The 14,249-nt window shown below is 41.4% G+C and overlaps 1 protein-coding gene across 1 annotated transcript in view; it reads left to right on the forward strand.

Annotated features, from left to right (window-relative positions):
• Window positions 1-14,249, forward strand: part of LOC124556419 (dynein axonemal heavy chain 5) — an 876,134-nt gene that overhangs the window by 482,925 nt on the left and 378,960 nt on the right. The window contains exons 37-39 of the mRNA XM_047130377.1: window positions 2,514-2,701; window positions 12,507-12,701; window positions 13,631-13,769. Coding sequence (XP_046986333.1) covers window positions 2,514-2,701; window positions 12,507-12,701; window positions 13,631-13,769 — 522 coding nt within the window. The remainder of the gene's footprint in view (window positions 1-2,513; window positions 2,702-12,506; window positions 12,702-13,630; window positions 13,770-14,249) is intronic.

Here is a 14,249-nt window from a genome sequence, read left to right on the forward strand (position 1 = left end):
TATTTGCAACTTTGTTTTTGCAGTGTTTAGCTGGAGTGAGCCCTAACTAATACCACTCACAACGTCTCTCAGGCAACGCCCAGTTTGGGTGGAAAGCGTCGGTTTCTTTCCCGTCATAAACAAAATGATTTTTAAATCGGAGTTTTACTTCCCCACTTGTCCACTTACTCACACGAACTCAAACTTTTTCCTGGTCAGCACCAGAATTCCACTATTTGCCCGAAACTGCCATTACTACCACTACCCGAATTCCGCAACTAGAAGCAAACCGGTGACATTCTCTCCGCCACTCTCATCAGCACGTCAATAAATGGCTTTAGAGCTGTTCAGCAACGTTAAGCTGAAGACAGTTATTACATTTTTACTACAAAATTTTAAGAATAATATATTGTTATCTTAATGCTATCACTGAAAAGTAATTTTAAATAAAAGAAAGCATATATTAACGAGCTTTGATGCAAGTACTTCTGTTCAGGGGATATTTTTAAACTGACGATAACATTTAAGTTTTGCGCGAATCACGCGTCAGTGAGAGCAATCTTCCATTTCACTATTTTACCATTTCTCAGTTTTGTTGTGGAATAATACTTGCATTTCCTTCGTTTCTTTGTCAGATTTTCGTACTCAACCAGAGCCATTCTGTTTAGCCGCGTGGCGTCGTCTGCTTGCTATCTTCTCAATTTACTCATAAAAATGTAAATATTAATGTGAGGCGATTCAAACACAGGGTTAAAATGAGAATGATAAATCCACATGCATGTGTCGTTCTCCAAATCACAGTGGACTCGTCTACCCATATATATGTTTATACTCTTCTACTGGGAAAGGAAAGTTGCGGAAATGTGTTAGGGTATCAGTAGCCTCCTCTTCGACCTTTTTTGAAGAGCAGGGTTCATGTCCGCCTGGATACATGTTCCACCTTCGCCTTTCTCTCTATCACCAACCTCAGACACGTGAACACTACATAGATGCAGTCTGAGCACTAATCGACATTAAGAGATAAACTGAAGAGATAATACTCACGCTTTGCAAAAGGAAAGTGGAAATGGTGCGAATAAAGAAACTCTTTCCAACTATTTGGCCATGTTGCCCCTTTCGGTTTCCCATCCAACAACGCCACACGACTTTCTTTTTTCTTTTTTACTTCGGGTGACTAAAAGCATGTAAGCATGAACAACGACAAAAATGGCTTAAACATATTCATGTCTGAACAGAGGAAATACGAGGGCATGCTGAAAAGTAATGCCACGGTATCTGTTGAGATGTTACATGTCATGCATATTACTCAGTCGACTTTCCCAGTTCGCTGACGCAAGTTGTAACTCTCTGCCATTAGAAGGCTGGAACATGGCGGTGTGTAACGTAACTACGTTACAAGGTGAGAAACAGCGTGCTGTAACTAAGTTTCTAACCTAAGAAACCGTCCACACATGAAGCAGCATCTCCTTCAGCACGGTGGTCCCAGACCACTCACGAGAGTTGCGACATCTGCAACAGTCCGACGCCTTGGGATCACTGTCATCGATCATCCTCCACACATTCCCAACTTGGCCGCACGCAGTTTTAATTTGTTTCCAAAACTTAAAGGTCACCTTCGAGAGCTTCACTTTGCTAGTGATGTAGCCTTGCCGACAGAAGTGAGGTTTTGGCTCCGCAGCAAAGTTTAACGTTATATAGTGACAGTTTCAAAAAACTGGTCTCTCGTTGGGAGAAATGTATTCGTCACCATGGTGACTACGTTGAGACTCAAATATGTAGGCATGAAGAATAAGAATGTAGAACTTTCATAAAGTTCGTTCTACTTGAAAAACTGTAAGAGGTTTCACATAAAATATGTTGTGTTGGCAGAAGAGCCAACACCGTGTTACGAGTAGAGGCCGAAATGCACGCGTTTTAGCTCACGCAGGCTGGCGTGAGGAGGGAAGGACTATACTGACGTGAGGTCTGGTACATGACAAGGAATGAGAATTCAGAAAGCGGACATAATTAGTTTGATACTTAACTTTAATCCATTAATGATGAACGTCGCTCTTGACGGTACATGATTCACAATATTATCTGTTCAGAATACATTCTTGTAACTGAATGTGACGCCTTGCTAGGTCGTAGCAAATGACGTAGCTGAAGGCTATGCTAAACTGTCGTCTCTGCAAATGAGAGCGTATGTAGACAGTGAACCATCGCCAGCAAAGTCGGCTGTGCAACTGGGCGAGTGCTAGTGAGTCTCTCTAGACTAGACCAGCCGTGTGGTGGCGCTCGGTCTGCAATCACTGATAGTGGCGACAGGCGGGTCTGGCGTATACTAACGGACCGCGGCCGATTTAAAGGCTACCACCTAGCAAGTGTGGTGTCTGGCGGTGACACCACAAAATATTCGCCGACGTTACCTTTCAGCACTGTGTCGTAGTTCCGTACGTATACCAATGTTTGCAGGGATGCACATTCGATCCCCATGATGATGATTTTCTTTTTGGTTAATTGTACATTCTAGCTGTCACTTGTGTTACACCCAGGGCTGGCGCAGTCGGGATCTTGGGGTTGCTTCGACGAGTTCAACCGGATCGAGCTGCCGGTACTGTCCGTGGCGGCGCAGCAGGTGGCCGTCGTGCTGGCCGCCAAGAAGGAGAAGCGCAAGCAGTTCGTCTTCACCGATGGCGACTCCATCCAAATGTGCCCGGAGTTTGGAATATTCATTACTATGGTCAGTACTACAAGAAATTACTCAGTTCCTTTGTTACGTACATCAAACACAGTGACCAACTGGTGAACGTATTTATTTACAGCGCAGAAGTATCTACTAACAATTTTGTAACCTGCATGCTTCGGAACGTCCATGTATTTTTAGCGCATTAAATAAATATTTTGTTTTACATAAATCAAAGAAAAATTACGAAAATACGAATAACTAAAAAAAATACTTGCGAATGGGGTGAAACATAACCAAAGAATATCACGTGAAACAGTACAAATAAAACATGAAAAAACAGCTCTAAAAAGAATTTGTGATCGAACACAGATCATATTTGAAACATAGGACGTTTCGAAATTCTCCATACAAATCTCTCAAATGTGCAGTGGCTGCGCAAATAGATAATGATCTGAACAGGAAAACCCCGTCCGAACAGACCTCGAAAGGCCCTATGGTATCGACTGACCGATATATCATCCTCAACCGATAGACGTTACTGGATGCGCGTATGGAAGGGCATGCGGTCAGCGCACCGCCCTCCCGGCTGTTGTCAGCTTTCGAGACAGGAAGCGCTACTTCTCAGTCAAGTACCTCTCTCAACTGACCTCACAAGGGCTGAGTGTATCCCGCTTGCCAACAGCGCTCGGTACGTCCGGCCTGTCACCCACCCAAGTGTCAAGTGCTAGCCAAGCCCGACAGCGCTTAACTTCGGTGATCTGACGGGGACCGATGTTATCACTAGGGCAGGGCCGTTGGCATTTGAACAGGAAAACAATAGTACGTAAGAAGACCCAGGTTCAAGTCCCGGCCCTGGAACAAACTTTAATTCATTTCTTCAGCTTCCATCACCATTTAATAGAAGGTAGCTCAGCGTGTTCGGTCAGAGGGTTAGCTGCCCTCTGTAATAATAAACTGAGGTAATGGATCAATAATGAACTCGAACAAGCGTCATGGGACGTCCGCACCGAACAAACAGGACGAACTATAACGAAAGAAATGAAATAAAAAAGTAGACAAATCATTTTTGTGCCAAAGAAATAAATATGTGAAACACTGTTCGATCAATCGCGTGTCCTCACTTGAAGAGCGGTAGTAATTTGATGCGAGTGTTAATTATTATCTCTGTAGCTTACTAATTAAGGCAATCACGATACGATTCACACTAAACGCACAGAACTTTCGTGTCACATTAAGCACCTGGTGTCTCTTCTTGCACTGATGTTTTGTTACACTATAACCACAAAGAGTAGCACTGAGCATTGCTACCATTGTCAAATAGCTCGCGTCCGTAGTGGAATACGACACGTGCGTCCCGGGTAACTCTAAATGAGCTAGAACGAATAGGCAGCCAGACCAGTTATTGGATTTGCTGGCTACAAACATGCAGACAAATGAAAATCAAAAAGCTTTAAAAAATTGATCTTTTCAGGACCAACTGATTAAGACTTGGCCATTAAATCCGAGTATGTCATTTGAACATAGAAGGTATTAGCCGAGCTAAAAGCGAGAGCCTATCTACACTCCTTGTAGATAATGACATTGGCATAGTTCAAATCCAGGAAACACATCCTCCAACTATGGAAGACCTGCGTAGAAGAGGTAGGATCCATAGCTACGATCTTATGAGTGCAACATATCACAGTGTTGGCACCTACGTAAGGCGCAATATCGAGCATGCTCGTCTCATTTCAACAGATACAGAAAATGAGATCCATTATGTCTCTACACAAGAGGAGGAGACCATTATAAATGATATTTACAAGCCACCAAATGTGCCATGGCCACTGGATGTTTAGCCAATTAGTGCCCACCCATCGATTTATGCTGGAGATTTTAATAGTCACCACGGTCACTGGAACTATGCACGTGACAATGAGTGTGGTATTACACTCAACGACTGGGCTGAAAATGAAAATCTATACCTGGTTTATGATGCCAAGGATTTGAGAAATTTCAGATCGGCCGCTTGACGAAGAGATTGCAACCCGTATCTCTGCTTTGTGTCCCGGGACTGCAGTGGGCACCCAGTGCCTGTACCCAGAGAGGTCATACCTAATTTCCCACACAGCCAGCACAGGTCCGTAATCCTCGATATCGGGTCTCTGTCCCAATAGCGAGATCTGTACCCCGGCCCAGATGGAATTTCCACAGGGCTGATTGGTGGAGTTTCGCTGACCACCTAGATAAATATGTTTTATTCCACCAGAACCTAAAAACTACCCTCGATTCGTCGGGGCTGTTCTTACTGCTGCTAAGAAGTTTATTCCTCGTGTGTTAGAAAGGAATATATACCAGGCTAGAATGAACATTGTGAACAACTTTATGAACAGTATAGCGAAACTGGCGAGAGCGATATCGCAGACGACCTCCTCCAAAGTCTTGACGCTGCTGGAAGAGTACGATGGTGTGAGATGGTACCTGCGTAAGCTTGGCGGAGCCTCCAATAAACCCAGGCAGAAACCTGGTGTTTCAGGTAACCAAATCGCTAACCATATAGTTGAAACATCTAGATCATCCCGTGACCATCAACATACTTCTAAAATAAAACAAGAACTCACATCTCTAAAAGGTCAGTGCCCAAAAGAATCCAATTACTCTTCACCATTCACACTGACTGAATTGGATGAAGCCATGAAATAAACGAAACATGGTAAAGCACCTGGTCTGGATAATATGCACCCGGAATTTCTGATAAACACTGGCAATGTTGAGAAAAAATGGCTGGTCCGCTTCTTCTACAACATCCTAGACAGTGGATCACTGCCCAACGAGCTAAAGAGAACAAAAGTAGTTTCAGTTTTCAAACCAGATAAACCAGCTGACCACCCTCAAAGTTTCAGACCAGTTTCCCTTTTGAGCTGTACTTATAAACTCTTAGAGAGGCTCCTTTATAATAGAATTAGCTGCTTTAATTTGGAACATATCCCAGCTGAGCAAGTGGGTTTCAGGCCACAGAGAAGTTGCTGCGACCAGGTACTGGCCCTAACAACTTTCATTGAGGCTGGTTTCCAAGAAAACGTGAAGACACCTGTCGCGTTCGTAGACCTAACCGCGGCATATGACACAGTCTGGAGAGAAGAGATGATATACAAGTTACTAAGAACAATCCGATGCCGAAAAACTGTAGCTCTATCAACACCACGATAAACAATAGATATTTCCGTGATTACTTGGGAGAAAATGTGAGCATGGAGAGGAAATTAAGAAATGGCCTACCACAGGGCTCCAGCTTAGCCCCCATTACTATTAAACCTATATATCTCCGATCTCCCCAATACCAGGTCAACAAAATTCTGCTACGCGGACAATATTGCTCTTGCTTGTAGAACCAAGGATCTTGGACGAGCGGAGATAATTCTCACAGAAGATATAGCCGTTATGGGCGCCTATTTTAAAAAGTGGCGACTTAAAACCAGTACAAGTAAAACTGAAGTATGTATATTCCATCTGACCAAGAAACAAGCAAATGCAGAGCTCAGAGTGAAAATTAACGAAAACACTCTTTGCCATAACAAGTACCCTTTCATATGGGAAACATCTTGAAAATACTGCTGCCAAGATAAAAACTCGTAACAATATTATTGAATTGAATATGGGGAGCTTCAGCAGATACCTTTCACACATCATCCATTGCGATGGTCTTCTCAGCAGCCGAGTATTGTGCCCCAGTGTGGCTAAACAGTTGCCACACCAACTTGATCGATGTCCAGTTGAACCACACTATGCGTTTAATAACTGGGGCAATCCGACCAACACCGATTTCTTGGCTTTCTCTGCTGAGCAACATTATCCACCCGCAGTCCGCAGAAGCGAGGCCTTGCTTAGGGAATACCGCAAGCTACAGCAGAACCCAGAATTACCCATACAGGAAGACATACCAAGTTTACGGCGAAACAGACTCCGTTCAAGAAACCCACCATTACGCCAGGCAGAAGAGTTAGATGCCAGTAATACTGGGGTGACAGACCTGTGGAACCAGAGCTGCCAACTTATTGAAAATCCCGAAGAACACGAGTGGTGTCGAAAGTATAATTGTGATACTGCTGGCACAGAACTCGACAGGAAACTGTGGGTCAAACTGAACAGATCTCGCACTGGACATGGACGATGCACAGACTCTCTTTGCAAATGGGGTGCTACAGAGCCTCCAGTTTGAGACTATGGGTCCTCGAAACAGACAGTCAAGCAGATTAGAGTTGATTGCCCCAGAGGAGTTGGAGCGACCTCATGAAAGCTGATGATACGACTCTTACATGGATTAGATACCTAGATATTGACATTTAGTTAGTTTTGCATATAGTTTTGTATTTTCATATTCCTGTTATATATAGTATTACTAACGTTATGTACCTGTAATTTTAAGCTGCATCTGAGCCACAAGAATAAATAAAAAACCATAGAGGAGATTATTCATAGCACAAGGTGTAGTTTTCTGCTAAGGAGGAGGTGGTGTGCGCATTGTAGCTCACAGTGTGGGTGTTTTGCGGGATCTCTAAGATGATAGTATTTTCTGTTGACTTCTTTCTTTTCTTTCCCAAGTGGAACGGAAGGCACTGCCTTTTGATATGCTCTGGCATTATAAAGTTCTCACAGCAATAGCTTTCCAGACTTTCAATCACTTCATTTCCGTGTCCTCAAAAGTGTTCGGCAGCAATGTTTCTGTCACCTACATAGATTAAATATCTTGATTGTGTCCAACCGACTGGTCGTTGCAGCAGATCTCGTGAGTGTTTCTAGTTTCTCAATTGCTTCCGCTTGCTGTTCGGAATGCTGTAGAATAACTTATTTTGCAGCAAGCACTGGATTAACTTAAGTAGTAATCCTTTGTGGTAACATACAGCTCCTTGTAGTGTCATACGCTGCTGTTAGATCAATGACTGCAGAGCTTGTGATGTGACATCTTTCAGATTCGTCCTCTGTGTGCCTGATCAGAGTAAGCGCTTGACCATAAAATGACCACCCTGGCTATCATCCTCGCTGCTCCTTTTGTGTGACGGCGTCCTGTTTCAGCCCTTCTCCTCACATTTTATCTTATTTGCATGCTGAATTTGCGTGCAAGAGTCTCTTGCTTCATTTTCCTTCCGACTGGTTTTTATTTATAGATTTCTCACTTGTTTTGCGCCCTGATTACATGAGTGGTTAGGATATAGCATGTAACAAAGTAAACTACTCATCTCTCTGTATCTGCTCTAACATTGCATTCTTCTAGTAGTTTCTGTCTTGAATGTATCTGGTCTTGGTCAATTGAATTCCTCTTCACTGTAGATAGAAACAGGTGGAACGTTTCGCACGCCCCTGAGGAGCTGCCTATCACTCCAAGTGCAGGTTTCACGTTAGCGGAGCTCACGGCGAGCCGAGCAACCTTTCAAGGATTATCTTGCAGGTATCTCGAACAATGGACAGGGGAACGGTCAACTGGTGTTCTCAATAGGTGAGTAGAAAACCAGTGTTGGACGGGGCGAGAACTCCGTCTGTTGGCAAATTTCGGTGGGGTCCTCAGGTGTCCATTTGCCGGTATCCTGCTGTGTTTTGGTCTCCAGACGCCGTTTGCACAAGCTATGTGTGTGTTCGTACACACGTCTGCAAAATTTTCAAGCTCTACCCTTTCCTTGGAAACACACTCCAAAGCCCTATAAAATCCAGATTAAAACTGTGTGCTGGACCGAGACTCGAACTCGGGACCTTTGCCTTTCGTGGGCAAGTGCTCTACCAACTGAGCTACCCAAGCACGACTCACGCCTTGTCCTCACAGCTTTACTTCCACCAGTACCTCGTCTCCTACCTTCCAAACTTTACAGAGGCTCTCCTGCGAACCATGCAGGATTAGCACTCCTGAAAGAAAGGCTATTGCGGAGACACGGTTTAGCCACAGCCTAGGGGATGTTTCTCATTCTGTTGTTCCATGCAACATTTGTCCCACAAACGTTTCAGCTACTATCATACTTTCGGAGTTATTCCAGGTGGCAATAGTTAGTGATTCACCCTGAATAATTAATCTGAAACATCCCGGTGTCTCCAGTCCTCTCACACTTATACTACCTTCTTTCCTGATTCTTTAACCAGGTGTTAGCGATGATTAAATTATGCTCTGTGCAAAATTCTACCAGGTGGTTTCTTTTTCCATTCTTTTCCCCCAGTTCATTTTCACCTACTATTTTTCTCCTACTATCGAATTCCAGTCCGCCGTCACAATATCACAATTAAATATTAGTCTCCATTAACTATCTCAATTATTTCTTTTATCTCATCGTCAGTTCTTCAATCTCTTCATCTTCTGCGGAGCTAGTTGGCATGTAAACTTGTACTACTGTGGTAGGTGTGGGCTTCGTGTCTATCTTGGCTGCGATAGTGCGTTCGCTATGCTGTTCATAGAAGCTTACCCGCGTTCCTATTTTCTTATTCGTTATTAAATCCATTTCTTCATTACCCCTATTTGACTTTGTATTTGTAAGCCTGTATTTACCTGACCGGAAGTCCAGTTCCGCCTCCCACAGATTCTCACTACACCTAACTTCCAGCTATCCATTTCCCTCTTTAAGTCTTCTAATCTACGTGCCCGATTAAGGGATCTAACATTCCACGCTCCGATACGTAGAACGCCAGTTTTGTTTCTCCTGATGACGACATCCTCCTGAATAGTCCCCTCCCGGAGATCCGAATGGGAGACTACTTTACCTCCGGAATATTTAACCAATAGGATGCCATCATCATTTAACCGTAGAGTAGAGCTGTACGCCGTCAGGAAAAATTACGGTTGTAGTTTCTGCTTGTTTTCAGCCGTTCGCAGTATCAGCACAGCAAGGTTGTTTTGGTTGGTGTTACAAGCCCAGATCAGTCAATTATCCAGACTGTTGCCCTGCAGCTAAGACTGCTGTCCTCTTCAGAAACCATACATTCGTCTGGCCTAACAATAGATACCCCTCTGTTGTGGTTGTACCTGTGGTATGACCATCCGTACCGTTGAGGCACGCAAGCCACACAGTGGTTCATCAGGGATGGTTTTACTTATAGAGGGAGAGGTAACTTGAGAACTTAGTGATGGAAAAACAACTTGTATCTAACCATACCACCGAGAAACATGGAGATTTTAAGGCAGAAGAATCATAGAGCGGCCCCAGGCATGATGGACCACAAATCGTATTGATACTCACCGATGACTGGGTACTAGAAAGTAAGAAAGTGCGAGAGCTCTCTTGCCGAAGTGGTGCAGGTCAGAACGATCGTAATACGATTATACAGCGACAGCTACCGTGGTATAAAATTAGATCCATAGTGTATCTGCCATCGACTCTCATAGGACAACTATGCATAAACTAGCTAGCGCATTACTTTCAGCCATAATGGCTATGTTTGTGGACCGTGACTGTGTGGGATAATTATTTATTTCAAGTTTCTGCTACCAGACTTTTTATTTTATGTTATGCTTAATCTAACATAATGCAACGCGTATCGAACATGTTCTGTTCATTTTCAAGCGTTAATACATACATAAAGATATGTTACTTAAAAATAAATAGTCTTAAACTAGATTATCCTAGAACACTTTGTCAATTGTTTTTTTAATTTTTTAATGTACCTCCTGGTGTGGCATTTGGGGGGAAGGAGGGGGGCAGTGTATATCTAGAAATCGAAAACAGTGATGTCTTCTGCTGGTTTTCTTGTTTGTTGTTGACTACGTATATTACAGCCTGTATCGGATGTAGATAGATTTGATTCAGTTATGTATTACGAAAATAGTGTGAAAGGCTTTTATATGACAGTTGATCACTTACAATTTCATTATCTTGCTGCTTCACTTGCATCACTGGTGTAATGGCTGAGCTGCACATTATATTCTGTCACTGATTGCCACTGCACAAATTGCTGCGATGTTATACACACAGCAAAAGATGGCGGACTGTAGCATGTGAGTCTGTGTCGATTATCGAGGTTTTGTATCGATATTATTGGTTCTAGTCAGTTATTTACGCTGACATTTCTTGAATCTATTGAGTTAGAACTGGCTTCAGACTGTTGAAGAATTTTGAGTTTTTGAATACAGTTATTTCATTAAGAATGTTATCTTCATGCTTTGTGTATGAAAATTTCCATTTCTTTCATGATATCCATTCTTTTACTTTTTCCTAATTTGTGTAAAATTTCGAGGTTGTCTTTGATTTTCAAAGGGTGGCCTGTGTCTTTAATGTGAGTTGCTACTGCTGATTTGTTACATTTATCAAGCCTATAGCAGTCTAAATGTTCTTTGAATTGGGTTCTGAAATTTCTGCCTGTTTGGCCGATATAATATTTATTACATTGGCTGCAGGTAATTTTGTAAATGCCAGATGTATCAAAACTTGTATCTGGTGGTTTTATATTGTGAATAAGCTTCCTACTTAAGTTGTTGTTGGTGCTGAAGCTAATTTTTACTTCTATGTTTTTGAATAGTCTTGGTAATTTGTCACATACTATTCCAAGATATGGCATTTTTACATATTTGGCTGCTGGGACACTGTCAGTTGTGAATGTAGTTTGATGTTGTTTGTTCAGTTTATTTTTATCTGTTGTGACATGGTATTCATTAGAGGAGGGTCATATCCATTGTTTATTGCAGTATATGTTATGGTTTCTACTTCTTGTTGGGGTTCTGTATGTTGAAGTGGAAATTTGTGTGCTATGTACAGCATTGATCTATAAGCAGTTCTTTTGTGGGAGGAGGGATGTGTTGATGAGTTTGGTATAGTGGTGCTAGTGCCAGTAGGTTTTCTGTAAACATTGAAAGCTACCTTTTGGTTCTGTTTTGATATTTTTTAAAATATTAGAGACGTTTACATTCAGCAATATGAGACACACCACCTCATTACACTTGAACTGAGCCCCAGTGAAAATTAATAGACATTGTGGTATTCCATGAACCTCGTAACCAGCTGTCTATACGAGTTATTTTAGTTGAGAATGTTTTATATGACGACGTGAGAGCAGACCTGGGTCTCCCACAGGGCCTGCCCTCTATCTGAAACGACAATGAGATGCGTGTGGTTCGTTTTTAAGCTTTTGTGTGATGTCTCGATTTTAGTGTATCTCAGAGTGGTTTGGACACAGATTATTTCTAAGTAATAACACAAACTCAATATAATGACCTCTTTTTACATGAGTCAATTTAGTACTTGATTTTATTTAGTTATTCTGCAGTATTCTACCTGTATTTTCTGGATGGTCTTCTATGGATCCCCTAATGTCAGTGTTGTATTTTAAATTCTTGGTTTGAAATTTATTATTATTTTTAACAAAATTTCACTACCTTCGTCTCTATTCTATGACGACCTTACCGTTTTGCGCTCTGAAACACTAATCACATCACATCACCATCAACCATGCGAGTTCTTCCTCTGAACCGTACTGATCACAATGGATGTGCTGTCAATACTTGTCCACCTCGAACTCAGGTCCAGGAAGTTCGCTATTTCGGCGGCCAAGGGTCAACGTGCCTCCCTCACCCTTCTATATCACGACTAATCACTCTTCAGAAGTTAGTGTATTAACGGTTATAAGATATTATACTCAACTGTTGATTTTAGTGTCATTTTCATCAAAACAACACATAACTGTATGAATGGCTGATGAAATGAATGCTTCTCTGCTTTTTAATATTAAAGGCTTAGAATTTAGCCTAAACCCTCTCTAACTACATATAACAATTTTTACATTACACATAACTAGATGTTATGGTAACGTATGGTGTATCTCTGTAAATCTGTATTTATCTTCACTGGTCTGGACTTATTTCTAAATGTTATTCCAGCGATTTATCAACTCTCCGTTTTCACTTTTTTTTCAGAACCCTGGCTATGCCGGTCGCAAAGAATTGCCGGAGAACTTGAAAATTCAGTTCCGCACAGTAGCTATGATGGTTCCAGACAGACAAATTATCATTCGGGTAAAGCTAGCCTCCTGTGGCTTCCTGGAAAACATCACTCTCGCCAGGAAATTCTACACTCTCTACAAGCTGTGTGAGGAGCAGCTCACCAAGCAGGTGCAGTGCCGCCATCAAAAATCAACTAGTCTTGAAACTACGTTAGCTTAAAAGTGTTATGCTACTCTCAGGCGTGGTTTTTATCCATTTAAATCTTGTAGTTTATGTAACTTCATAGTCTCGATTAGAATTAATTGATCTCTTTTAATTTCTTTAAAAAATTCCTGAATATGCAGTTCATAGCATCACCCGGTTTCCACTCTGTAGTATTCTTTCATTTGCCTTCATAAAGCAACCACTAATCGTACTACTAACAATTTTATGCAGTAAGGCGTTAGAAAATAAAGCATTTATACCAACGCGTCCAGTACTTCTTAAAGAGTGTTATCAGCGCTTCCATTTAATTTGTTGACAGCTAATCCATTCGGGAAAAGAAGTGGAGAGAATTTTCTGTTTCAAACCTTTCTACCTGACAGGTTGAGAGTTAGGTTCTATATAGTTTCAAGATCACGCGCAGAGCCGTGCAATATGTACCAACTAATGCATTTAAGGCAACAGAATTACCGAGTTTTTACAAAGTGCATATATGTGTTATTCGATATTAGTGATAATATCGAGGAACAAGAGACAGATCTTTGGATAGGCCATTAAACCAGCGGTTCAAAATACATAGGCTGTCGAGCATTTAAATGTAAGAAGTCCTTCGTATGTTGGATGTGTTTCAGTAATTCTAACATGAATGCAGGCTTTGGATAGCTTAACCATCACTGTTACTCTAACTCCTCTTGATTTGTACCTCGTTATAGCACTAACGAGCAATTTAATTGTAAGATATTTTTATTGTCGTGTAGTATCATCAAAACAGTTAATTAATTTGGGAAAGTCTGTGAAATGAACACGGTAATAATCGCTGGAGAGTCGTCGAGAAATACATATATGAATATGAATTTCGTTTCAGTGTGATGTTTTTAAAAATCTCTGTCGAACAGGTTCACTACGATTTCGGTCTGCGTAACATTCTCTCTGTACTCCGAACTCTGGGTGCGGCCAAGAGAACAAACTGCAAGGATTCGGAGAGCACAATAGTCATGAGAGTTCTTCGAGATATGAATCTTTCTAAGCTCATAGGTAAACTCTGACCATATTCTATTTACATAGTATTCAATTTACCTTTATTATTCGACTTTGTTCTTATGATTTTTATGTTTTATGTTTCCACAATTTCCGCTTTTTTTAGTCAAAATGCCTATATTTTGGTTCATCTTATCGATCAGCAAAGCTCATATGCTTATACTGAATGCTAGTTATGGTAAAGTGACTTACCTGTCTAAAATAACAAAAAATCAGACAGTACATCTATACACCCAACACATTTCGTTAGAATACATTTAGAGGGTCTACTTACATAGCTTTTTCTCAGTTTTTTGGATTTTATCGTTTAACGTTATCTACACTAAAAATAATTCGAGATTTATCTTTATACCAGTTGTCCCGAGTGGACAGCCCTAATATTTGTTAAAATGTTGAAAAACATAGAAATAAAGGTTTTGGCACGTCTGCAAAGGCTATAAATTGTATTTAAAATGTACATAGACCCATTGGAAGAAA

Source organism: Schistocerca americana, chromosome X (genome assembly GCF_021461395.2).
Source record: "Schistocerca americana isolate TAMUIC-IGC-003095 chromosome X, iqSchAmer2.1, whole genome shotgun sequence".
NCBI classification, from domain to species: Eukaryota; Metazoa; Arthropoda; class Insecta; order Orthoptera; family Acrididae; genus Schistocerca; species Schistocerca americana.